The sequence below is a fragment of the Anolis sagrei genome, chromosome X (genome assembly GCF_037176765.1).
Source record: "Anolis sagrei isolate rAnoSag1 chromosome X, rAnoSag1.mat, whole genome shotgun sequence".
Taxonomy (NCBI): domain Eukaryota; kingdom Metazoa; phylum Chordata; class Lepidosauria; order Squamata; family Dactyloidae; genus Anolis; species Anolis sagrei.
The window spans coordinates 32,707,198-32,734,786 of NC_090034.1; the positions used below are offsets into that span (position 1 = coordinate 32,707,198).

General features: G+C 44.8%; 2 protein-coding genes across 4 annotated transcripts in view; both read left to right on the forward strand.

The window, feature by feature from the left end:
• Positions 1 to 27,589, forward strand: part of LOC132781523 (immunoglobulin lambda-1 light chain-like) — a 224,553-nt gene that overhangs the window by 28,900 nt on the left and 168,064 nt on the right. Inside the window, exons 1-2 of one of the 3 annotated variants that reach the window (XM_067473142.1) lie at positions 11,491 to 11,576; positions 11,674 to 11,978. The exons of 1 other annotated variant lie outside the window; for it this stretch is intronic. In XM_067473142.1, coding sequence (XP_067329243.1) covers positions 11,531 to 11,576; positions 11,674 to 11,978 — 351 coding nt within the window. In that variant the 5' untranslated portion in view covers positions 11,491 to 11,530. Of the gene's footprint in view, positions 1 to 11,490; positions 11,577 to 11,673; positions 11,979 to 17,198; positions 17,295 to 17,391; positions 17,699 to 27,589 lie in introns of those variants that run through there. One more of the 3 variants, XM_067473140.1, reaches the window with a different exon arrangement.
• VPREB1 (V-set pre-B cell surrogate light chain 1) lies at positions 19,471 to 21,604 on the forward strand. Its single transcript, XM_067473399.1, has 3 exons — positions 19,471 to 19,570; positions 19,691 to 19,891; positions 21,507 to 21,604. Exons 1-3 carry the CDS (start codon positions 19,525 to 19,527, stop codon positions 21,602 to 21,604), a joined length of 345 nt encoding a protein of 114 aa, XP_067329500.1. The 5' UTR covers positions 19,471 to 19,524.

A 27,589-nucleotide genomic window follows, 5' to 3' on the forward strand; every position in this document is an offset into this window, starting at 1 on the left:
CCGCCCTTCTCACCCCACAGAGAACTCAGGGCAGATTACAATGCACATATACATGGCAAACATTCAATGCCATTTAGACATACAACATATATAGACAGACACAGAGGCAATTTAACATTCCAGCTTTTTCCGACTTCATAAGGGTATGCTCGATTCTGACCACAGGGGGAGCTGCCATTTCACCATGCACTTGTGACACCGAGTCCTTTGATGGAGTACTTCCTCATTTTTCTGCACGTTGCTGGAAGGTTTTTATTTAGTGGCATTGTAAAATTAGCCTCCCTGCGTAAAGCGGTACCTAAATTTCCTACTTGACAGATGCAACTGCCTTTTGGGCTGCATAGGTCAACAGCAAGCTAGACTATTAATGGTTGGGAGCTTACCCTGACCCTTCGAATTCATGACCTTTCGGCCAGTAGTGATTTAATGCAGCTGGCTACTAACTAGCTGCGCCACATTGGAGACTTTGAGGGCATATATCCTGCAGAATTCATACCATTAGACTCCACCTGAAATAGCATGCCTCCAGGCTGTGGAATTGTTGGAGTTGTAGGTTCTTTGCTTTTTCTACACAAAAGTTGTTTGCCTGATCAAATGACAACTCCCAAAATTCCATAGTATGGAGTCATGGCAGTTCAAGTGGGTCAGACTACTCAGTTTTTGGAGCATAAATGCACCCCATAAGGAAATCTGAGGGCTCTGTGCTTCATTTCCTTCACTACCAAACTAAGCCACATCTGTTTCTTGTTTCTCAACTCCTGTTTCTCCAAATCTAAGGTAGTAGCTACGACAACGGGAAGCTCAAGATACAATTCATCCTTCAAGGGAGTGCAGAACATTCCCTGAAATGGATCTCTTTCCCATTCCCACCATAGGTTAGTCTCAGCAACATGGCTTGCCCATGAAGCTGGTGTTTCGCTTGGTAAGTGAGGCCTATCACAGTCAATAACAAACAGAAGTCTTCCATTCCAGCTAAGAATGTGACCAATGTATCACCTAGTTTGTTTCCCAGGGGTGTTGAATGAATGGCTTCTAGTAAGTTCAGTTTCCAGTGTCTGCTCAGGAGGAAATGTCTGAATGGGAAGAACATGACAGAGGATTTGCTTCTCTTGCCATTTATTGCAGGAGGAAAGTCAGAATCATCACTTCCTGGACTGATTTATTGCTGTTGATGTTGTTTGACCAACTCAACTTGGAAGCAAAGCTTTTTCTGGTTGGAACTGGGACTCATGGGTATGGGTGATTCTGTGAGAGAGCACATGTGAGTTGTATCCAGCCAATGGTGCCATAAGTAGACATGTATTTGATGCCATGTTGATGTACTCTGTTGTTTCATCCCAGCCGTTCTATACCAGACCATCTAGTGATGTGGAAATACAGATTTTTTTTACATATATTGTATGTACATTAGAAGCACTGAACTGTAAGAAAAATCAGGTTCTCTCTGTATTAGGAAGCTAAGCTGACAGGACAAAAAGGATGCTGAAGTATCTGTGTCCAAGGCACAGGCAAGAGGGGAGTGAACATTTCAGGGGGGAGAAAAGAATGGCTTGGCACCATCAGATAGAAGTAAAAAGTAAGAAGTGGTTCTCTCCCCCTCCCTCCTGACAGGTCAAAATAGGCCCCTTGATGGATCTGTGTAAGCTGAATCCTACTGTATCTAGCTTGCTGTAAGCTGAATGTTGAGACATGCCTCATGCATGTAGAAAGATATTATTTGATATTTCTATGATGCTAAAGTGATGTAGTGATGATGTTAATGCATGTAGGAGTATGTTTCTTTGTTTGCCTGCATTTGAAGATGTATAAAAGGGTAAGTCAACGCCTTTATCCTCATTCTGGTTTGCTCTTGGAGGAGATTCCATGCCAGGGTCTCAGCTGAAAATAAAACCGTACTTTTCTGCCTCAACAAAGGATCACTCTTGGTATTATCTCTCCTATCAGTCACAACACTAGATCCTGTTTGTCCACCTTGGTCAGTCCTGCAGGGCTGGACATATATGGTTCCCAGAGTCTTGGGCAGAGAAGGTTATTCCCTTCCTCTTAGTCCTGATCCTTCTAACTGGAAATTCCAAGGATCAATCCTGGCCCATATCTTCAGGCAGAATAATTTCCTCTGCCCTTGGGCTATGGACCCTTTCGCACAGCAACCTTCTTTGTGGTGATCTAAGCTTTCCTAGCCATTGTCATCCTGAGCAATGGCCATCTTCGTATTTTATAATATCTATGTCAGTGGATGCTGATGCATTTGCTTCTGTCATGAGGTTACATGTTCCTGAGATATGAAGTTCTAGCATAGCCAATAGCTCTGGGACAGATTTGCATGAGGTCCTCCTCCTTCAGCTCAGGTTGAACTGAAAAAGGAAGAAAGGAGGAAGCTCCTGGACAATCCTTTGTGCATTTCTGAAAGCCCAACTCTTTTGAAGGGCTCATCATGGCTTGGACCCTGCTGTTCTTGGTGCTTCTCAATTTCCTTGCTGGTAAGGTAGAGAAGGGTTTTAGATCACCCCATAAAGGCAAAAAGGCAAAGCAGGATGAATTGCATTTCCATTTGTTCCTCTCTTTTGTCAAAGGTGTCCATTCTCAGGGAACATTGACTCAGCCAGCTTCAGTGTCTGGCTCCCTGGGACAGACGGTCACACTCTCCTGCACCAAAGGCAGTGGAATCTGGAGCAGCATTATCTCCTGGTATCAGCAGAAATCTGGAGAGGGCCCTCACTTTGTTCACTGCAATGGCTGCAGCAGGGGAGCAGGGATTCCGGATCGGTTCACGGCATCTGTTTCTGGAAACACAGGCTCTTTATCCATCACAAATGTCCAGGGTGAAGACGAGGCCGATTACTACTGTGGGTGTTGGTACGGCAACACATACCCCTTTGGTCCATTCTCATGGGGAAGTGAGACTAAAACTGTCACTTCTCCTCCCAAGAACAAAGCCAGAGACTCTGAAGAGCTGAAGATGTTGTGCCAGTTTTTGAACAGAACCAATGATTCCATCTCTCTTTCTCCACTTTTAACACCTCAGTAAGCGAGAGTCCAAAAGTGGCAGGCTAAAACCCAGACCCTCAAGCCATGGCTGATACCAAATGAGAGACTCCCCTCTGGGCACACAGATGACTGAGCAACTTGGAAGGCACTGAACAGACTGCTCTCCGGCACCACGAGATGCAGAGCCAACCTTAAGAAATGGGGCCACAAAGTAGAGTCCACGACATGCGAGTGTGGAAAAGAGCAAACCATAGACCACCTATTGCAATGCAGTCTGAGCCCTGCCACATGCACAACGGAGGACCTTCTTACAGCAACAGCAGAGGCACTCCAAGTGACCAGCTACTGGTCAAAGGACATTTAATATAATGCAAAGTTTCTAAACTTTGTGTTTTTAAAGATACATTACAACTGTATCCTTGGTTCGCTCCTGATATGATAAATAAATCCACTTTTAAAAATAAATAAATTTCATTGAGGGTAGGCTGAATACTAGGCATGGGTAGGTACCGTCGGAATCCTCGGAATCTTCTGAAAGATTCGCTTTTTTAATCGATTTCGACGTTTTTAAGCAAACCTGAAGTCCCTTTGCCTTTCCGAAGCTTTTTCTGCCATTTCTCTTACGAATCAGTAAGTGAGTTGGCGTTTACCCCACTTCTGGTCCCTGGCCTCAGCTTAAGCGGATGAATTTCCTCTCTCCTCCTGCCGGTCACCTTTCCCCTGCGGCTTGCCAACACGGGGCATCTCTCTCCCAGCGTTGGGAAGCCTCTAGCTGAGTGAAGCAGTTGGCGAGTGTGCCCTCTGCTGCTTCCCGCCTCCTTCCACATGGTTCTTCTGGGGCTCGCTGCTCCCGAAGGCAGCCTTTGGCCTCTTTCCTCACTCTGGCCTGCACTGAGCAAGGAAGACACAGCGGGTGCAGCAGTCACAGAGACCTGCCTGCCTTCCTGCCTGCCTAAACGTCCTGGGCCAGGAGGTTAAAACTATTATTATTATTATTATTATTATTATTATTATTATTATTATTATTAAGAATGGATAGTCATCTGTCAGGGGTGCTTTGATTGTGCATTCCCTGCATGAAGGCAGAAGGGGGTTTGTTGTTGTTGTTGTTATTATTATTGAGGCTGGGTGACCATCTGGAGTCTGGGCAAACATTTTAAAACAGAACAGAGAATTCCCCCCTCCTCTCTCTTTCTCTCTCTCTCTCTCTCCTATCTCCTTCTCTGAGGTTAAAACTATTATTATTATTATTATTATTATTATTAAGAATGGATGGCCATCTGTCAGGGGTGCTTTGATTGTGCATTCCTTGCATGAAGGCTGAAGGGGGTTTGTTGTTGTTATTATTATTATTACTATTGTTATTACTATTATTATTATTATTAAGAATGGATGGCCATCTGTCAGGGTGAAGCCGATAGGAACTTTAGGAGGGTCGTCCCCAGGAGGAGGGACCCTGGGACCCCACCAAAGAGGGATCACTACTTTGGCGAGATAGAGAAGCCTGATTTCAGCAATTTTATTGAAATGAAATAAATCAAAATAATCTCACCAAAGTTGAAGAAGTGGCACCGAGGTGTTTTTATTAGCGATTCAGCTGAAAAGGATGCAATGTAGCAATCATTCGCCTACAAAGCATGCCAGTACAAAGATTAGAGACATTTTTATAGGGTTTACAGGCTTAGAAGTTTCAAAATTCCCACCCTCCGCCTGGCTCGCAGGTGATTGGCTGACGTGATTCCAGCTGGGAGGAGGCGCGGCCGCCCGCTCTGTGTCAGAGCCAATCACAGAGCTCCTCTGCTGCGCAGGAACCAATGGGAAAGCTCCTACCACCTCAGCGCCCTGGCGAATCAGGAGAAGGGAAGCGGGACGAGGATGAAACAATGGGCTGATGAGTGGATTATAGGATTTCATGCCTTGGGGATCTTGAGTCCGAGCCCAGTCTTTGGATGGGTCTATGATAAACGTTGATTGCCTTATCCGGGTCTTCCTGTCGCCATTAGTTGGGACACAATGAAGATACTGAGGTGAATGTATGTCATAGCAAGTTTTGAAAGGAGGAACAGTTTCGGGGGAAAAGACCCTTTGAGGGTCTTCTGCCCCCCAGGGTGATGCGTTCAAAAGGTGCCAAGCGAAACCTTTTCATTGAATGGACCGGCTCCGAAGTTCAATTTGAGGTTTCCAATTCTATGTTTTCCATGCATGAGTTATCATGATAAAAGTCCTTTGTAATTGCTAATTGTCCTTTACAGCAGCTGGCCGCTTCCTGATGAGTTTCCCCCAAGAAGGGAGAAAAGGGGCGATGGGTTGGGTGCCATGGCAAGAATTTAGGAAAAATACATGGGGAATATAGGAATCCAAAGAAATTCATATCAAACATCTCTTCCCACCCCCTGCCCGCCAGAGAAATTGATTAAAATAATAATTTTATTAAAACATGTGTCCATAGTTCATACTGGGGGAAGTTCAGATGCAAAAATGAGTTCTTTTGAGCAAAAAGGAAATTGAAGAAAGTCCAACAGTCACAAAGGGAGCTTGATGATTTCCACTGAGCCAAGGAATGGATCCCTGCAGCGTCCAAGATCGAGTTTGCCTTTGGTCCTTGGGAAACTACAACTATTTCCAAGGACTGGGACCCCAAGGCCAGGCTCTTCCCTGAAAGCCTCATGGGGTAGCCGCACTGAGTCTCCAGGTCAGGGGCTTGGCAGAGGCAATGGAATGGCGAAGCGCAGCAGCGCGGAAGCAACGGAGCCAGCTTTTTGACAATCAGCTGTTTCTTGTAAACTATTCTTAAAACATAAATGATTATTCCCCAGGCGTTGAAGCCTGAAATGCAAAAAGCGAGATAGCAGATAGTGTTAGAATTAAGCTAGGAAAAATATGCCATCAAAATGGAGGTGATCCGCCATCTCGCGGGTACTGGGGCCCCAAAGGGGAGATTCAGTATCCACGGTTTGGAGAAGCACAGATTCGGCCTCCCTGGAACGCCAGGAAGGCATTCCGGGCAGGCCTGCAGTCTCCCGTGGCCTGGAAAAGGTTAGTTTCATGCATTTGGATAGTCCAGGCAAGGAAAGACACAAAGTATCAAGCTAGAGAGTTAAAAGTTGCAATTTCATTAATCTTTATTTAGGGATTTGTTAAAAAGTTGGGGCTGGGTAGGAAAGTGAAAAGAGAGAGCGTAGGGCTGTGTTGAGTCCCTGGTTGAGCTTGCTGTTGGGGCACATTTCATCAGTTTGGCCCAATCTCTGCACCCAGGAACTGTGGAACTCCCTGCTTCTGGCTACACCAGCTTAAAGGCAGGGGCCTGGGATGCCCTCGACGACAAGGGGTGCTTTGATTATGCATTCCCTGCATGAAGGCAGAAGGGGGTTTGTTGTTGTTGTTGTTGTTGTTGTTGTTGTTATTATTATTATTATTATTATTATTGAGGCTGGGTGACCATCTGGAGTCTGGGACAGCATTTTAAAACGGAATAGAGAATTCCCCCTCCTCTCTCTCTCTTTCTCTCCTATCTCCTTCTCCGAGGTTAAAACTATTATTATTATTATTATTATTATTATTATTATTATTATTAAGAATGGATGGCCATCTGTCAGGGGTGCTTTGATTGTGCATTCCCTGCATGAAGGCAGAAGGGGGTTTGTTGTTGTTGTTGTTGTTATTATTATTATTATCATTATTATTATTAAGCAGCATTTTAAAATGGAATAGAGAATTCCCCCCCTTCTCTCTCTCCTATCTCCTTCTCCCTGTGATTAGCAGGAGCAGCATTTTAAAATGGAATAGAGAATTCCCCCCTTCTCTCTCTCCTATCTCCTTCTCCCAGTGATTAGCAGGAGCAGCATTTTAAAACGGCCTGGGATAACTGGGTTATTACAGAGAAGCCGTTTTTAACCGTTTTAAACTGTTTTAAACCATTTTAAACCAGAGTGGATGAATTTCCTCCCTTTGCCACCCCCCCCTTTTTCTGGAGTAAAACAACTACTTTCAAAGTAAAGACCACCCAGTGAAACAGGAAATAATACTGTCAAACCATTAACAAAGGATTCAGAAGTCTCGGATGTTTTGAAAACTTTTTGAACTTTTTTTCCATTGAAAATCGGAATTGACTTTAGATCCGAACCACCAGCATCCCCTATATCTGAAACGAGTTTAGAAACATTTATTTCATTGATCACCCAAGCCTACTGAATACCTTCCTGTTTCAGGAGTACCACCAAAAGTCGATTGCTGATCATGGCACCCTTTTACCTTTTGGGCCAGTCACTTGTAGGCTGTTAGGTGCATTTTAAATAATTCAGAGCCACAGGGCTGGGAGTGAAGAAAACCTTATACCTATTGAAGAGCCGGAGGATCCAGTTAAAGACTTTGAGGGTATCAACCCTGCAGAATTCATACCATTAGACCCCACTTGAAATACCATGGCTTCCGGCTCTGCAATCCTGGGTGTTGTAGGTGGTTCGCCTTCTCTGCCCAATAGTTTTTTGCCTCATCAAACATCAACTATGGACAAAGATTCCATAGTATGGAGTCATGGCAGTTCAAGTGGATCACACTACATGGATTCTGGAGTGTAAATGCACCCCATAAGAAACTCTGGGGCCTCTGTTAGGTGCTGGTGGCTGCTGCTGGGCTCCTCCAGACTAGGGGTTGCTGGCAGCAATTCTTTGGAGTGATGGTTAAGTTCGTGTGAACCTACAGAATGCTCTGCTGCAGATCAATGTTGCTCAAATCAATAGTTTTAGCCGGGGGGGGGGGGGATCTTTTGAGTTTGATAACAGATGTTTTTGGGCAACTTGAAAGAACATTTCTAATACTCTGCTAATTATTTTTTGTGCATTGGCATGTCTTTGTCCCTTACAGTTCCAAGACATACCTAGGTTATCAGTTTAACAGCTGAGAGCCCTAGTTGCCTTGCACAAATGCTTGTGAACAACTTTTTTCAAAGGGTTGCGACTTCTAACAAGGTCATGCCCCCCAAGCCAGACCCCCAAGCCAGGAGGAAGATCTTGATGAAGTCTTCTGCCAACAGTTGACCAAACAGGCACAGAAAAGAGATGTAGTAGTCATGGGCGATTTCAACTATCCCGATATTTGCTGGAAAACAAACTCGGCCAAGAGTACAAGGTCCAACAAATTCCTCGCTTGCCTTGCAGACAATTTCATGGTCCAGAAGGTAGAAGAGGCAACAAGGGGATTGGCTACTCTTGATCTCATCCTAACAAATGCGGAGGACCTGATCGATGCGGTCGAAGTGGTAGGATCCTTAGGGGCAAGTGACCATGTGCTCCTGCAATTTGAGGTACAAAGGAAGGCCGAAACTAAGACAAGTCAAACCTGCATTTTGGACTTTAGGAGAGCTGATTTCCAAAAAATGAAGGAAACGCTGAGCAGCATTCCGTGGACACAGATACTAAAAGACAAGGGAGCTACGGATGGATGGGAATTTCTCAAGAGTGAAATACTCAAGGCGCAATTGCAAACCGTGCCAACAAAGAGAAAAAATAGGACAAGTGCAAAGAAGCCAGAATGGATGTCCAAAGAACTTCTAACTGTGCTAAGACACAAAAGAGACATGCACAAGAAGTGGAAAAAGGGAGAAATCACCAAAGAAGAATTCAAACAAATAGCCAACACCTGTAGGGAAAAGGTCTGCAAAGCTAAAGCAAAAAACGAGCTCAGACTTGCCAGGGACATTAAAAACAATAAAAAGGGCATCTATTCTTATGGCAGTAGAAAAAGGAAAAACAAGGAGGCGATAGGACCTCTTCGAGGAGAAGATGGGGCAATGCTGACAGGGGACAGGGAAAAGGCAGAACTACTTAATGCCTTCTTTGCCTCGGTCTTCTCACAAAAAGAGAGTCTTCAACCTCAGCAAGATGGAGTGGATGAGGGATGGGAGGACATCCAACCCCAAATTGGGAAAGAAGTCGTCCAGGAATACCTGGCCGCTCTTAATGAGTTCAAGTCCCCAGGGCCAGATCAACTACACCCAAGAGTACTGAAGGAACTAGCGGAAGTCATTTCGGAACCATTGGCAACCATCTTTGAGAGTTCTTGGAGAACGGGAGAAGTTCCAGCAGATTGGAGGAGGGCCAATGTGGTCCCAATCTTCAAGAAGGGAAAAAAGGACGACCCAAACAACTACCGTCAGGTCAGCCTCATGTCGATACCGGGCAAGATTCTGGAAAAGATTGTTAAGGAAGCGGTCTGCAAACACTTAGAAACAAATGCAGTCATCGCTAATAGTCAACATGGATTTATCAAAAACAAGTCATGCCAGACTAATCTGATCTCTTTCTTCGATAGAGCTACAAGCTGGGTAGATGCGGGGAATGCCGTGGATGTAGCATACCTGGATTTCAGTAAGGCCTTCGACAAGGTCCCCCATGACCTTCTGGCAAGGAAACTAGTCCAATGTGGGCTAGGCAAAACTACGGTGAGGTGGATCTGTAATTGGTTAAGTGGACGAACACAGAGAGTGCTCACTAATGCTTCCTCTTCATCTTGGAAAGAAGTGACAAGTGGAGTGCCGCAGGGTTCCGTCCTGGGCCCGGTCCTGTTCAACATCTTTATTAATGACTTAGATGAAGGGCTAGAAGGCATGATCATCAAGTTTGCAGATGACACCAAATTGGGAGGGATAGCCAATAGTCCAGAGGACAGGAGCAGAATTCAAAACGATCTTGACAGATTAGAGAGATGGGCCAAAACTAACAAAATGAAGTTCAACAGTGACAAATGCAAGATACTCCACTTTGGCAGAAAAAATGAAATGCAAAGATACAGAATGGGGGACGCCTGGCTCGAGAGCAGTACGTGTGAAAAAGATCTTGGAGTCCTCGTGGACAACAAGTTAAACATGAGCCAACAATGTGATGTGGCAGCAAAAAAAGCCAATGGGATTTTGGCCTGCATCAATAGGAGCATAGTGTCTAGATCTAAGGAAGTAATGCTACCCCTCTATTCTGCTTTGGTTAGACCACATCTGGAATACTGTGTCCAATTCTGGGCACCACAATTCAAGAGAGATATTGACAAGCTGGAATGTGTCCAGAGGAGGGCGACTAAAATGATCAAGGGTCTGGAGAACAAGCCCTACGAGGAGCGGCTTAGGGAACTGGGCATGTTTAGCCTGAAGAAGAGAAGGCTGAGAGGAGATATGATAGCCATGTATAAATATGTGAGAGGAAGCCACAGGGAGGAGGGAGCAAGCTTGTTTTCTGCTTCCTTGGAGACTAGGACACGGAACAATGGCTTCAAACTACAAGAGAGGAGATTCCATCTGAACATTAGGAAGAACTTCCTGACTGTGAGAGCCGTTCAGCAGTGGAACTCTCTGCCCCGGAGTGTGGTGGAGGCTCCTTCTTTGGAAGCTTTTAAGCAGAGGCTGGATGGCCATTTGTCAGGGGTGATTTGAATGCAATATTCCTGCTTCTTGGCAGGGGGTTGGACTGGATGGCCCATGAGGTCTCTTCCAACTCTTTGATTCTATGATTCTATGATTCTATGATTCCTTGACTAGTGGTTTTCCAAAAAAGTGGTTTCCAGGTGGTCATGGAGATTCACATTTTCAAAAAGGTTAGTCTCAGCAACATGGCTTGTCCATAAAGCTGGTGTTTTGCTTTGTAAGTGAGGCCCATCACAGTAAATAACAAACAGTGGTCTTCTATCAAGGCCAAGAATGTGACCAACATATCACCTAGTTTGCTCCTCAGTGGTGCTGAATGAATGGCTCCTAGTAAGTTCAGTTTCTAGGGTCTGCTCAGGAGTAAACAACTTCTTGGGAAGAACATGACAGAGGATTTGCTTCTCTTGTCACTTATTGCAAGAGGAAAGTCAAAACAATCATTTCCTGGATTGATTTATTGATGTTGATGTTGTTTGACCAATTCAATTGCTCAACTTAGAAGCAAAGCTTTCTCCGTTTGGAACCGGGACTTATAGGCATGAGTGATTCTGCAGGGAGAACACACGTGAGTTGTATCCAGCCATAAGCAGACATGGATATGATACCATGTTGATGTACTCTGTTGTTTCATCCCAGCCATTCTATAAAAGGCCATCTAGATCCTGCTTGTCCACCTTGGTCAGTCCTGCAGGGAATCTATGGTTCTCAGTCAGAGAAGGTTCTTTCCCTTCCTCTGAGTCCTGATCCTTCTAACTGAAGATCCCAAGGATCAATCCTGGCCCATATATTCAGGCAAAATTATTTCCACTGACCTTCGGCTATGGACCCTTTCACGCAGCAACCTTCTTTGTGGTGATGTAAGCTCTTCTAGCTATTGTCATCACAGGCAGTTGTCATCTTCATATTTTATAACAATATCTACAATATCAATGGATGCTGCTGCATTTGCTCCTTTCATGAGGTTGCATGTTCCCAAGATATGAAGTTCCAGTACAGCCAATGGCTCTGGGGCAGATTTGCATGAGGTCTTCCTCCTTCTGCTCAGGTTGAATTGAAAAAGGAAGGAAGGAGGAAGCTCCTGGACAAGCCTTCGTGCATTTCTGAAAGCACAACTTCTTTGGAGAGTTCATCATGGCCCAGGTCTTGCTGTTCATGGTGCTTCTCAATTACTATGCTGGTAAGGCAGAGAAGGATTTTAGACCATCCCTAAAGGGTAACAAGGCAAAGGCAGATGAACCAACCACATTTCAATTTGTTCCTCTCTTTTGTCAAAGGTGTCCATTCTCAGGGAACATTGACTCAGTCATCTTCTGTTTCTGTGTCCTCGGGACAGACAGTCACACTCTCCTGCACCAAAGACAGTGGAAGCTGGGGCAGCTATGCCAGTTGGTATCAGCAGAAATCTGGAGAGGGCCCTCGCTTTATCCACTGCAATGGCTGCAGCAGAGGTGACAAGATCTCGGATCGGTTCACGGCAACTGCTTCTGGAAACACAGGCTCTTTAACCATCGCAAATATTCAGGCCGGAGATGAAGCCGATTATTACTGTGGGTGGTGGTACAGCACAGGCAGCTCGTATCACGGTGGTCCATTCTCATGGGGAAGTGAAACAAAAACTGTCAGTTCTCCTCCCAAGAGGAAGAAAGTCAGAGATTCTGGAGAGCTGAAGAGCTGAAGATGTTGTGCCAGTTTTTGAATAGAGTGCATGATTCTATCTCGTCTTTCTACACTTTTAAAAAGAAATACTTAATTGAGGCTGAATAACTTCCTGTTTCAGGAGTGCCACCAAAAGTCAATCTGATTGCTGATCAAAACACCCTTTCACCTTTTGGACCAGTAACTTGTAGGCTGTTAGGTGCCTTTTAAGTAATTCAGAGCCACAGGGTTGGGAGTGCAGCAAACCTAATGCCTATTGAAGAGCAGGAGGAACACGTTGGAGACTTTGAGGGCATCTACACTGTAGGATTAATAACATTAGACTCCACTTGAAATGCCATGGCTCCAGAGTGTGGAATCCTTGGAGTTGCAGGTTCTTTGCTTTCTCTAGACAAGAGTTGTTTGCCTCATCAAACAACAACTACCAGGATTCCATAATATGGAGTCATGGCAGTTCAAGTGGGTCAGACTACACAGTTTCTGGAGCAAAAATGTACCCCATAAGGAATCTGAGGCCTCTGTGCTAACCCTAAGCCACACCTGTTTTTTGTCCCTCAACTCCTGTTTCACTAGATCAACGGTAGTAGCTGCAACAATGGGAAGCTCAAGATCCATAGATATCCAGCCCTGCAGGACCAACCAAGGTGGACAAACAGGATCTAGATAGGGTTGCTGTAGGTTTTTTCAGGCTGTATGGCTATGTTCTAGAGGCATTCTCTCCTGACATTTCACCTGCATCTATGCCAAGCATCCTCAGAGGTAGTGAGGTCTGATCTAGATAGCCTGGTATAAAATGGCTAGGATGAAACAACAGAGTGCATTACTGAAATCATGGAGGAATTTAAAAGGGTTTGGCCTTGAAGGAGAGACCCTGCGGCCCCACCAAAGAGGGATCGCTACAGTAGTGAGCAAAGGGAAGCCCAATTTTAAAATAATTATTTTTCCTTAGGTTCCCAAAAAGAATCTCACCAAGGTTGAAGGAAGCACCACCGAGATGATTTATTAGCTATTCAGCTGAAAAGGATGCAGAGCAGCAATATTTCACCAAGCTAAGCATGCATTAGTACAAATAAAAGCCATTTTTATAGAAAAACAGAGTTGTCCAATTTGAATCTCCCGCTGCCCGCTCTCCGCCCGACTTGAAGGTGATTGGCTGGCACTTCAACAGCTGGGCGGAGGCTTGGCTGCCTCTCGAGCGCCTGGGCCAATCACAAGGCTTCTGCTGCATGCCTGGGCCAATCAGAGGGCTTCTGCTGTCTAGGCGCTTCAGCGAATCAGGAGGGAGGGAGGCGGGACGATGGAATACAATGCATTCTTGAGTGGATTATGGAAGTTCAGGAAATGTCCAGGGGGGTGGCGAGTCCTAAAAAGGCCTTCGAGCTAGCCTTCTATTGTTCTTGGAGTGGTCCTAATAAACATTGATGTTGGTGATACCACCATAATCCGGATTTTCTTCTATGCTAAGACAGAGGAACAATAGGGGCAACTTTGAGTGGATGCTTTTTGGTAGAGAGATTGAATGGTTGACAGTTCAGGGTGAGGTACAGCTTTCCGAAGGCTCCCCTCTGTCCCTTTGTAATTTAATCAAAATTGCCAAGCGGCTATTTCCTCTGGTGGCCAAAACCTCCGAGGCCAGGGGTCACGAATCTTTGTTATAGTCCATGCAAGGAGTGTCTTTTGATAAGGGTTCTTTCAACTGCTAATTTCTTCCTTTCCAGGGTCAGGGCGACTTCCTTATATTTTTATACATTTTTTCCAAAAAGGGGAATGGGGCAAAAAAGGGTCAGGAAATGGTCAGATACACAGGGGGGAAATATGAAAATATAAAAATCATGATACAGAGAATATATCCCCTTATCCCTCCCACCAGAGTCCCATAGAAGTTCAAAAGAGCACATAAGTGTAAAGGGAGGTGGTTTCTCAGTAATAAATGTGCTACCTTCTGCTATATATGAAACTTAGGGCATAAAACCTTGATTCAATGTACACACTATCTAACATTGGAAGGGTCCTTGCTGTTGTTAGTGTCTTGGCAAATTGACCAAGGCTTAACCCTTATTATCCAGTCTGGTGTCCTTGTCCTTAGCAAAACTATAAGTTACTATCTTTTATGGGGGGGGGGTGTCATGTTCGACTTCATTAACATGGCATCATATCCATGCCTCCTTATAGCACCACTGGCTGGATACAACTCCCACAGAATCACTTGTGCCTATGACTCCTGGTTCCAACCAGGGAAAGCTGTGCTTCCAAATTGAGCATTTGAATGGGTCAAATAACATCAACATCAAAAATTTAGTCGAGGCAGCGATTGTTCTGGCTTTCAATAAGTGGCAAGAGAAGCAAATCCTCTGCCATGTTCATTCCCGTTCAGATATTTCCTCCTAAGCAAACACTAGAAACTGAACTTACTACGTGCTGTTCATTCAGTACCCCAGAGGAGCAAACTAGGTGATATGTTGGTCACATTCTTAGCTGGGATGGAAGACCTCTGTTTGTTATTGACTGTGATGGGCCTCACTTACCAAGCAAAACACCAGCTTCATGGGCAAGCCACATTGCTGAGATTAATCCAAGGTGGAAATGCGAAAGGGGTCCATTTCAGCTAATGTTCTGCACTCCCTTGAAGAATGAATTGTTTCTCCAGAGTCTCAGGCAGAGAAGCTTTTTTACCCCGTCTCTGAGACTTGATCCTTATAAGTGGAGATCCCAAGGATCAATCCAGGTCTATACCTTGGGGCAAAATCACCTCCTCTGACCTTTGGCTATGGACCCTTTCACCTAGCAGCCTTCTTTGTGGTGATGCAACATCTCCTAGGCATTGTCATCATGGGCAATGACCATCTTCATATTTTATAATAATATATATCATGTGAATTGCTGCTCCTATATTTAGTTCTGTCATGAGCTTACACATTCCTGAGATATGTAGTTACAGCACAACCAATAGCTCTGGGGCGGATTTGCATGAAGGACTTCCTCTTCAGCTCAGGTTGAATTGAAAAGGAAGGGGGAAGCTCCTGCACAATCATTGGTGTATTTGTGATAGCCCAACCCTCTGGAGAGCTCATCATGGCTTGGACCCTGCTGTTCTTGGCGCTTTTCAGTTTCTATGCTGGTAAGGTAGAGAAGGGTTTTAGATCACTCTTAAAGGGCAACAAGGCAAAGGCGAATGAATCAACTGCATTCCTATTTGTTCCTCTCTTTTGTCAAAGGTGTCCATTCTCAGGGAATGTTGACCCAGCCATCTTTAGCATCTGGGTCCCCAGGACAGACAATCACACTCTCCTGCACCAAAAGCAGTGGCAACTGGAACAGTGAAGTCTACTGGATTCAAGAGAAATCCGGAGAAGCTCCTTGCATTGTTCACTGCAATGGCTGCAGCAGGGGAGCAGGGATCCCGGATCGGTTTACGGCAACCGATTCTGGGAATACAGGTTCTTTAACCATCACAAATGTTCAGGCTGAAGATGAGGCCGATTATTATTGCATATGTTGGTACAGAACAGGTAGCATGTATCACAGCAGTCCATTCTCATGGGGAAGTCTGACAAAAATGTGTCTTCTTCTCCCAAAAAGAGGAAAGCCAGAAACCATTAAGAGCTTATCCTGAAGATGTACAGGTTTTTGAGAAGAATGCACGATTCTATCCTTTTCGCTACACTTTTTTTTTTAAAAAAAGAAACGAACAACTTCCACTGAGGCTAGAGATCCCTAAAGAGGTGTTCTCTCAGTTCAAGAATTATTATTATTGTTATCATTATTACTTTTTACCCTGCTTTGTCTCTCCACAACGAGACTCAAAGCAACTTACATTAAAAGCATAAAATTAAAAAAAAATGATTTTCAGTTTTCCACTTTTGCAAGTATGTTGTGACCCGAACACCAGCAAAAGTGGAGGGCTGACCTTAGTTCACAATTTTGCTGCTTTATACTACTGATAGTTCATGTGTCGTCTGCTCTCCTGGCTTTGTCCTTTAGAGGGAAACCTTGTTCCACCTTCCCACCAGAGAACCTGATGGCCAACCTCAGAGACTCAGCTCACCCTGTACCTTCGGATGATGTGAAGCAGGAGAATATTCATGAGGCTTAGCTGCTCTACCAGAGCGTTTTAATTTATTTCTACATTCAGCTGGGGGGCTGCCAAGCTAGTCCCTTTACTACAAAGTTCATGGTCTGAGATCAAGACAAAAGTTGGGAGCCTATAATTACTTGACCCTCAGAACAAGATTCTGGGAAACCCAGGAGCTGGAATGGTTTTCATGGTGTCACCTCTTGGATATCTGTCTCTTGAACATCTTGCTGGTAGGCTTCCCATTGGAATGTCAACTTTACCACTGTGGGAACCAAATGTTGGACTAGGGAGCATTTAGTCTTGGTATCTTATTGAATCTTATATTTCTGGGGTGTTCTAATGGAACTCTTTTGACCATTTCACATTCAGCTGGGTTGGGGTCAAGGGCAAATTGAGCATCCCTCCTGGTTTGGATCTCAAATGTGGAAAGAAAAAGGAATGTCTTAATTTCCTTTCTCACTGATCTTTCTAATTCTCAGGTTTGAGACATTCTGTTGTTCTGACCCATCTGTTCACATGATATGATATGTCAGAATGGGGCTCTTACAAGAATGAGAAGAAGTCTTGGTTTGATGCCATGTTCAAGCATCCTGTTGTTTCTAGAATCCCCTGAAGCCATTTTATACCAGGCGATCTAGATTCTACATGTCCACTTAGGTTAGTCATGCAAGGCTAAGCCTCTCCGGTTTGCCAGAGTCTCAAACAGAGAAGGTTCTTCTCCGCTTTTAGATCTGATCCTTCTAACTGGAATGCTAAGGAGTAATCTTGACCCAGATCTTCATGCAAAACCACCTCATTTGCCCCAGGGCTATGGGTCCTTTTCCACAGCAGCCGTTTTTCTGGTTATGTAGCCTCCCCCTGTTCATTGTCATCCTGGGCAATGGACATCTCCATATTTTATAACATCTATGATGTCAATGGATGCTGCTGTGTTTGCTTTTGTTATGGGGTTACACATTCATGAGATATGAAGTTCCAGCACAGCCAATGGCCCTGGGCCAGATTTGCATGAGGGCCTCCTTCTTCAGCTCAGGTTGAATTGAAAAAGGAAGGAAGGGGAAACTCCTGGACAAGTTTTGGTGTGTTTCAGATAACTCAACCCTGTTGGAGAGCTCACCATGACTTGGTCCCTGCTGTTCTTGGTGCTTTTCGATTTCTATGTTGGTAAGGCAGTGAAGGGTTTTTGATCATCCCTAAAGGGCAACAAGTCAAAGGCAAATGAACCAATTGCATTTCCATTTGTTCCTCTCTTTTGTCAAAGGAGTCCATTCTCAGGGAATATTGACTCAGCCGGCTTCAGTGTCTGGGTCTCCGGGACAGACGGTCACACTCTCCTGCACCAAAGGCAGTGGAAGTTGGGTCAGCTATGTCAGTTGGTATCAGCAGAAATCTGGAGAAGGCCCTCGCTTTGTTCATTGTAGTATCTGTGGCAGCAGCAGGGGACCAGGGATCCCGGATCGGTTCGCGGCCACTGCTTCTGGAGACACTGGCTCTTTAACCATCACAAATGTTCAGGTTGGAGATGAAGCTGATTATTACTGTGCGTGGTGGTACAGCACAGACAGCTCGTATCACGGTAGTGCATTCTCATGGGGAAGTAAGACTAAAACTGCAGCTTCTCCCCCACCCCAAGAAGAGGAACGTCAGAAGCTCTGAAAGGCTTAGCATGAAGATATTGCCCTTGTTTTCAAAAAGAAAGGATGATTTCTTCTCTCTCTCTCTTCTCTCTCTCTTTAAATATAAAAAATCCATAGAGGGTAGACTGATAATTGTCCTGTTTCAACAGCATCACTGAATGCCAAGCAGATTGTTGATTAAGACACCCTTTCCCTTGTCGGGCGAGTAACTTGCTGGTTGTGCAGTACCATTTAAGTGACTCAGAGCGACAGGGCTGGGAGATTGGGTTCAGAAAAATTGGGAGCATTTACACTGTAGACATCATGCTATTTGACCCCAACTGAACTCCCTAGTTCCATGCTATGGCATCCTGGGAGTTGGGTGCCTCATCCAACTGTGGAAGTGCAGCTAAACCATACAAATTCTACAGTATAGTTACACTCTGAAGGATATTGAGGCCTGGATTCTTCCTTTCTGCTCTAAACATAAGCCATGTCTTTGTTCTTGTCCTCCGTGCTCCGATTCTCCAGAAGCGAGAAGCTCAAGATAAAAGTGCAGCAAACTGACTATAATAGACTCCTTTCCCTTTCTCACCATCGGATAGTCTCAGCAACTGAAGTTGCCTGTGAAGCTGGTGCTTCACTCAGAAACTGATGCCAATCACATGCCCTGACACCCAGTTCTTCCATCACATATCGGTCAGTTCAAGGACAGATAACAAGGTTTTGTTCTTTCCATTCATGTGTGTCATCCCCAATTTGTCCCAGTATAATCAATGCATCTGCATCTATTGTGTGTGTGTGTGTGTGTGTGTGTGTGAGAGAGAGAGAGATCCTGAACATTAACACCAAATCACATGTAGAAACAATGGCATGGAAGTCTTGCTTGGTGTGTTGTGGCTTCGCAGTGCATGCCTGGTGGTCTTTGGAAAAGGACCTAATCCGTGTGAACAAGAGTTCAATAGCAATGATGCTAGACATGTGTATAATAAAGACGTGTATGAGTCACACGAGAACTACTCAGGTTGAAATCCCTGATTGGTCAAGGACACCCTTGGGCAATTCACTTAGCTTTAGATGAAGGCAATGGCACAGTCCTCTCAACAACTTTGGTGAGTTACAATCACCATAAGCCATGAGTGACTTGAAGGTAGAGGACAATAGTTCATGAGATGATTCATGACCTGGTTGAAAACTTTATGGAGCAAGCAACTGTTGCTTCCACTTCACCAGTCAACAAAACTTCACCTTTGTTATGAAGTGAATTCAGGGCAATTTCATTTCACTTGGGTGATTCCAGCAGAACAATGGCATAACGGTACCCTTGGTGGGCAATCACTATCAAGAAACTGCTAATCTTGGAGAAATTCACCAAAATGCTCCCTTTTCAAATTTTGTTCTGCTTACAAATAGTAGGAAGAATTTATAATCCGGTTTCCGAATTCAGATTATCTGCTTTGAACTAGATTATAAGGGCCTACACTGCCACTGCAGATGAGACCTTGGAGGAATTGTATGTCCACAGATCTGAGCATCTAACAGAATTATGGGATGTTGAGAAGATACTGTTTGAGATAAAGCCATGGGGTTCTCTTTGAGGAATCTCCCCTTTTGGGTTACGAAGAGGGAGGCTCTTCAGCAGCCAATGAGCAAATGGTTGCTTTGCATATCAGGGAAGATCTCACAACTTGGAAGCAGCTTAAGACTGGAGGAGAGGCCACCATCAAAGGTGACATTTTCTTCACAAGCCAAGCAATCTTGATTTGTTTTTCGCAGTCATGGCTTGGGCCTCCCTTCTCCTGCTGCTTATTACATACTGCTCAGGTGAGTGGAGAAGGGTTCAATCATCATCCCCTTTCCAAGTGAAGGATGATCTTCTTGAGCAACACTTAGCCAATATATTCATTCTGAGCCATGTTCCTCACTCTATACTTTGTTTTCCAGGCATTGCCTCACAGCCCACACTGACTCAGGTTCCTTTCCAGTCTGTGACTCTTGGAAACACAGTAAGACTTACAACCACTTTGAGCAGCGGCCATGCGAACTATGTTGTCTCCTGGTATCAGCAAAGAGAGGGCCAGGCTCCCCGGCTTGTCCTTGATACTAGCAACAACCGAGGCAGTGGGATCCCAGAACGGTTCAGTGGTTCCAAATCAGGCAGCGAACGTTATTTGACCATTACCAATGTCTTGGCAGAGGACGAGGCAACTTATTACTGTGCTGCGAACCATGGCTCTGGTAGTAGCTTTACGTAAGGCACAATGATACAATTGCAAGGGGAAGTGAGACAAAATCTCCTGAAGGAAGATGTTTCTCTATGGTATTCAAAAGTATTGACTTCAAAAAGGGTGTGTGTGGGAGGAGGACCTGGCATCTTGAATATAAGTTGGACACGTTGCACTATTTTCATGTGAGTCTCACTTAGAGATATAGACCTGCATCCCGTGTGTTAGTCCCGGATAGCGAGCATAGACATCTTGAATCAATGGGATTGACTTCTGAGCTGGCTCAAGATCTAACAGGGTCTATACAGAGAAATTGACAAAGTGATGAAGGCACATCACCCCCATTGTGTATCAATCAGGTCACTGGCTAGGGAGTGCAGATGTGCATTGGGAAATTTTTCCGAGGTCTTGTTACACATCGTCACAATTCACTCACAGCATTTTTTACTGCTTCTGCTACATAAAGTTACCCAACACCTTTACTCTCCAATATTTCCTTTTCACCTCCCAATACTGAAAGTGTAATGATAAAAAGCCATGGGAACAGCTTTTCACTGTGTGTTGAATTTGCTTACCTGGTTCTTTTAGTTTGCAGAAATGGCATGCAAAGATTAATGTGATGCAAAGAGGAGCTGGTTGGGTGACCTGTCCATGAGAAGCCTTTTTCATTTCAAATCCCAAAAGATCAACCACTTCTAAATAATTTGTTCCAAATTTGTTTTCAAAAATCTTTTAAATTGGGTGGGATCATGTGTTCCATCTTTTCATTTTAATGGGATCTTATGTGATGCCTTTATTTCCACTTTGACTACACATTGATGTATGGGTTGTCATTGGATTCGATGAACCTTTTGGTCTCATTCAATGCTATGGACTTTTATGGAGAGTGGTGTCCATTTCCTTCCCTGTAAGCTGAGGCAGAGGTCACAGGGTCTCACTATGATGCTATGATGTGAAGCCAAGCGGGAGAACGACCACCTGCTGCAAGTTTTGCATTGGTTGTTGTGTAGGCCTCTCATGCATGGAGGCTGTATTTAAAGAACACCACATTTGCATGAAGCAGCTAATTTGGTATGCTGAGAGGGGTTTAAGAGAGAGCAGAAGTATGCCACTCTGTGATTCTTTTGCTTCTGGAAGATCTGCTTATTCATTCTCAACACAATGGCCTGGGCCCTCCTTCTCTTTTCAATCCTGGTCGCCTTTGGTGAGGGAATGACATGGGATGGGAGGGAATTCTTTGGGAAAATAGAGAATTGGGCACATTTGCAATGTCACTGTGGTGGTCCAAATGATTTCATTGCTTCTCTCGTTGCTTTGATATCTTCCAGATCCTAGTTTCCAGCAACTGCAGACCTTGAAGGACCCGGAATCGGTGGCCCAAGGGGGGACAGTCACCCTGTCCTGCAGATACAATAGTGGAACCATTGGAGATGGCAACTATCCTTGGTGGACCCAGCATGTGTCTGGGAGTAAACCTCGGATGGTGATGCATAGCACCAGCACCCGACCCTCGGGGGTCCCGGACCGTTTTTCAGGGTCAAGGTCGGGGAACATAATGTCCCTGACCATCACAGGTGCCCTGGCAGAAGACGAAGCCGTGTATTACTGTGTTGTATGGACAGGGAGTGAGTGACACAGTCGTTCATTCAGATAGGGAAGTGAGACCAAAACCTCTTCCTTTCATTCTGCTCTTTATTTGTGAGTTGAATCTGAGCGAAACGCCCTCCCCAATCCTTGCATCTCTTCTATGGACCTCATCACATTAGAGCATGGATCCACTTTAAATCTGGTTGCTGCCTCCTGCAGAATTCTGGAGTTTTTAAAGTTTAAGGAGGGCCCTTTAAACAGCTTAGCCAGAAAGGTCCTGGGCCTCAAGGGCTCCGTGGAGCACAGTTTAGAACCACTGGTTTAGAAAAAAAAAACACACACTATAAAGAAGCACATAATACAAAAAGCAGTTTTTCTCCAACAATCACGTCTCACCAGGAAAGGGAACATGTATAATGGGATGTTTCAGAGCCTCGTACAATACATAGTGTACAATACATTATGATTCTTAATATTACTTTTATGCTCAGGAATTCTGATTGTAAGTGTCCTGGCTGTTTGGTTTATGACACGAACACAGAATAATATAAACAACTCTCATAGAGTTACAATGAATAACATCTGTTTTAAAATTCTATTTTCATTGATGCTGGTATTAGAATAAATTTGTTATAAAATATTATAAAAAGATATCATAAATAGATATTATGTAATATTATACATGATATTATAAAAAGAGCACACAAATCTGTCTGCATGCTGAACCTTGGGCTTAGTTCTGAGAATAACTGTTAGGGGGAGATGTTGGCAAGCTTGGCCCAAATTGGAGAAGATGGACTCACATGACTGAAGCCAATGCCTCATGATGCCACCTGCACCTTTAAGGAGATGTGAAGCAGCAGAGCGTTGGTGATGGCTGATTTTTTGTGCAAGGACCTCCTTCTCACTTCTGCACAGAGATCCAATCCTGACAAGCACCTTTGCTTTGCTCAGATGAGACTCTGACCCCTAAACAACGAGTTTGTTATAATCTGGACAGAGCTTGGCTAACTCTGTATCTGATACCTATTGAGAGGCTAGTGTTGCCCTTCTGCCTTGTCTTCCCATAGGTATCTTGGGGGCCAATGCAGGACTTGAGTCTGATTTAGTCAAGGCTCTTGTTATGTACTCAACTGTAGGTCTAGGTGGGCTTCAATGGAGAGTATTACAATGCCTTTCCTTTTAGGGGATTCTTATATTTTATCAGACAGAAGAAAGTCTTCCATGTTTTTCCTGGTAAGTTGTTCTAAATAGTGATGTTGTCCATATTGTTTAGAACAGCCCTCTAGTCCACGTCAGACAGCAGAGTGGTCTCCTACAAGACTGAGACGAATTATGGGTATGATGCCATGTTGAAGCACAGTGTTGTTTCTGGAATGCCCAGAAGCCATTTTACACTAGGCCATCTAGATCCTACTTGTCCACCTAGGCCATTTCTGTAGGGTTGGCATTTCTGGTTCTCCAGAGTCTTAGACAGAGAAGGTTCTTTCTCCTCTCTAAAGATCTCATCCTTCTTCTATCTGGAGATGCCAAAGTTCAATCCTGGCCCATTTCTTCAGGTGAAACCACATAGTCTGCCTCCTGAGCTATGAACCCTTTCCCTCAGCAACATCTCCTACAACTATCTACTGTCATCCTAGACAAGGGCCATATCTATGTTTTTGAAATAACCTCAACAACTACCTTATATGCAAATGGGTTCTGCTGAACCTTTTTGGGCTATGATGTCATGCTTTCCCCTGGGAGGCAGGGCATCCCAGAGCAGCCAATGAGCAAAATGCATGATGGGACCATCTTCCGCTCTGTGCAATTTAAAAAGAAACAAAGAAGTGTCCCAGAGAGTTGTCTGCCTGCGTCCCAAAGGCAACTCCTCCTGACAGCCACCATGTCTTGGGGTCTTCTCTTCTTGATGCTCCTTCATTACTGGGCAGGTAAGGAGGAAAAGAAGTCACTTTCCATAGGCACAAGTGCCAAGTGACCTGCAAAGTATTTTTCACAAAACCTGCTCAAAATGGACATATTCTAATTTTTCTTTTTCCCCACATTATTTTTTTTTCCTGTCCAGGTGCCCATTCACAGCCAACAGTGACTCAGCCAGCCTCTGTTTCTGTCTCTCTGGGAAACAGCATCCAATTCTCCTGTTCTACAAGCAGTGGCAACTGGGATGGTGTTTTTCGCTGGGTTCAACAAATATCTGGAGAGGTCCCTCGTTTTGTTCACTGCAATGGCTGCAACAGGGGACCAGGAATCCCAGATCGGTTCACAGCGACTGCATCTGGGAACACGGGCACTTTAATCATCACAAATGTCCAGGCTGAAGATGAGGCTGATTATTACTGTGTGTCTTGGTATGGCTCTGTGAGCTTGTATCAGCACACAGTGGCCCATTCTCTAGAGGAAGTGAGACCAAAACCTTCCCTCTTCCCAGAGCGGTGCACTGAGGCTCCTTGAAGGGTCCATTATGTTCAGCCTGTGATTCAGGAGCAGAAAAGCCCTTCACTTCCATCTCCTCCAAGAAGGTTTCACCACCTCTTCTACTACCTGGTCAGGCCAACATCCTCAATTTGTCTAGAATTGTATTGGTTTCCTCATCAGGCAATCATAGTAAAACATTGTGCAGACGACGCCATCTGGGGTCACCTGTGTGGAAGTTGTAGCTATTGAGGCTAAACTGTGACCCCACTGAAGCATAGAAAGTGGCTGAGCAGAAATAACCAAAAATGATGTATCACAAAGATACAAAAAAAGCCATAATATTGTGATCTAGTGTCAGGACTGCCTTTGCCACTCAAGTGTTTTTTTGCCAACCCTGACCATGAGGGAGGCAACGTCCACTTTGAGAGGTGACAACATATGTTTCTTGCCTTTGCCTTCCTCTGAGGCTGAGAGAGTGTGACTTGCCTTAGGTCATCCCAGAGATTCCCATGTCCAAGTGAGTGTTCTCCAAGGTCCGAGTCCAGTGCTCAAACCAAATCAATTGTGCACATTCAGGCTATAAATTAAGATATTCATGATTTCTAAACAGAAATCAAATAAACATGCGTAAATATGACTATACTGAATAGTACATTTAGAGTTTGGGTTGCCAATGCATTTTATTGGTACCTGAATTGTATGCCTTCCTGCTATACTTGCTTTGGCCTTTAGGAGGAAACCTTGGTCCACCTTCCCAGGATGGGATGAAAGGGAACCTGATGGCAACAACCTTGGGGGGAGGGGGTGGGGTGGATGTGAAGCAGGAGGAACTCCATGAAATTCAGCTGCTCTTCATGGAGGTGTTTTCGCGTTGCTCATAGCTTAACTGTCTTGCTGGTTGGCTTCCTCTTGTAACATCAGTTTGATCATAGTTAGAACAAAATGTTGGACTATTGAGGGGTGCTGTGTGGTTTCCAGGCTGTATGACCGTGTTCTAGCAGCATTTTCTCCTGATGTTTTGCCTGCATCTGTGGCTGGCCTCTTCAGAGGACCATTGAACTGATTTCTGCCATACCTAACTGGGTCTTCACTTCTGGTGACCCCATTGCGGTGTTTTTCTGAGGCTAAGAGCATGTGGTATGCCCAAGACCACCCAGTGGGGTTTCCAAGGCCAACCATCTCAAAAGTTGTAGTTCAATGCCATGTAGGCAATGAGAATGGCTTACTAGGTTGCCCCCACTGCTTGCCATCTCTCTTTCTGTCATTCGGTGGCACCGGTTCCCTTTCTCTATCATTTATATTTGCATAGAGGAGACCTCTCCCAAGCCCCAGGAGGGTTTAAAGGGAACCATTAGAAGATGTTAGTGTCAGCTGAGCTGGACAGCAAGACCTTGCTGACTTTTCACCAGTACCTCATGACCCAGAAACTCCCTCTAGCAGTTTTTCTGGACATCATCTCAATCATAAATGACTCAAGCACTCATCCTCGTTGGGGCCAATCCCATTCTATTGGTCCCATAACCCCGATTGTGCAGAGGACAACAGGATCAATTCACAAGGCCACCTGCCCTTTGTACAATCACTTGGATATGAATCACATGACAAGATTATCTGTATGCTGGGAGGTCATGTCCTGTTTTTCCAAAATGACATTTCCCCTTTCCCAAGACTGGATCTGCTTATCCCATCACTTTGGACAATAACCTGCATAAAACGCAATGGACATGGGCAACGTGGGTGCCAGACCCACCTTGATGGGTCACTCATCTACACAAAAGACATTTCATAACATGTATGGGACCTGATGGCCACTCTTTTTTTCTGTCCCTAGGCTGGGACAATGGCAATCTGTCCAGAAATCTGCATTCTTTTGTCTCCTGAACTTGAACCATCTTTGAGTTGTTCAATACGGACTTCCTAACCCAATGTTTTGAAAGTTCTTCATCCCTGCAATCAGGCAAACAATGCTGATATCACCCTGAAGAGCGCCATGGGAAGTCCAGATCAAAGGGAAGACATGGAAGGTCTTTCACATAAGGACCACATTTGTGTGAGGAATTTGTGAAGGAAGAAATTATCTGTGGGAAGGACTTAGAGTCCTCACATTTCCCCGCAGAACTCAACACATTTGAGAACTCAGTTAGTTATTCCTTACATTTCTCCATGGCTTCTCAGGTGCTGGTCAAAAAGAGCACTACTTCTATTGGTCCAAAGACATTATGCATTGGGGAATGGCTGCACCGGATAAATGTAAACCTTCCTGTGGGCATTTGCAAATAATCCCCTGTTGTTTGGAAGAGTGTAGTTAAAGGGGAGCAGATTTGCATGAAGGCCCTGCCCTAATGTTTTGGGGGATTTAAGAGAAGTTGGTTAAGAAGAGCAGCAGAGATCTCTTTGGTGGAGGAAGATCAACTCAACAGGTTTTCCAGAATGTTTCAGCTCTTGCTTCTCTTCACCATCCTCAGTTTTGTCGGTGAGGAGAGATTTGTGACAAAATGAGCCGAAAATGGTATGTTAATGCTAAAAGACTGAATATTTTCTCAATATCTGATGGGCTGCCATGTTCTATTCCAGGTCCAAGTGTCCAGCAGTTGCAGACCTTAAAGGACACAGAATCGGTGGCCCAAGGAGGGATGGTCACCCTGTCTTGCAGATACAATAGTGGAAACATTGGGGACGGCAACTACCCATGGTGGTCCCAGCAGATCCCTGGGAGTAAACCTCGCCTGGTGATGCATCACACCAGCACCCGACCCTCGGATGTCCCAGCCCGTTTTTCAGGTTCTAGGTCAGGCAATGTGATGTCCCTGACCATCACAGGGGCCCTGGAGGAAGACGAAGCCATGTATTACTGTGCCGTGGTGACAGGGAGTGGGTGCCACAGTCATTGACTCAGATGGGGAAGTGAGACCAAAACATAACTGCCTTGGTTTTGTTCAGCATCCCCTACCTCTTCTACACTCTGTTTTGAATTAAATGGAGGAGGCCTCAGACAAAAGCAGACAGAAACACTGAGCAGCATTAGAACCCCGAGAAAGCATCTATCATTTTTGGTGAGGTAAATACCACCAACAAAATCCAGGTGTGCTGTAGGTGATATTTCAGAAGAAGGTGCAGGCGGAATCACCTCTGAGCATTCCTTGAGTGAGAAAACCTTATCAGATTCATTGGGTTGCCAGAAGTTGACAGGCAATGCGAAGGCACACACATACAAAAATTGTTTAAAATCCTTCTATCCCACCCATCCCTTATGAAAGATTGACTAGATCACTTTGAATGTGAACTTGAAACATCATGTCTCCAAAGGAGGGCAGCACAGTGAGGAGACTCAACACCTTTGAGAACCCACGAGGGTCTGGACTGGTTGTATGAATCAACCTTTGAGGTGATCTGCAAATGGTGGAATTAAATCCTTTTCCACTCTAAAATGTGATGCAACAGCTGTTTTTCACCTCAGGTCTCCTGAACATCCAGGCTTAATCAATGGTTCCTGATAAGCCATGGTTCCTCTGGGAACAGAGGCACTTGACCCTGCCCTCAAATCTTTGAAAGCATGTGCAGAATGACCCCCACCCCCTACCCCTTGACAAAAAAGGAGCTCCAGAATTCACACATG

Coding starts and splice junctions, on each gene's coding strand:
- VPREB1 (XM_067473399.1), top strand. CDS start 19,525: ATGGCTTGGGCCTCCCTTCTCCTGCTGCTTATTACATACTGCTCAG. Junction 19,571..19,690: donor GCTTATTACATACTGCTCAG/GTGAGTGGAGAA, acceptor TTTGTTTTCCAG/GCATTGCCTCACAGCCCACA. Junction 19,892..21,506: donor GATCCCAGAACGGTTCAGTG/GTTCCAAATCAG, acceptor ACCGTTTTTCAG/GGTCAAGGTCGGGGAACATA.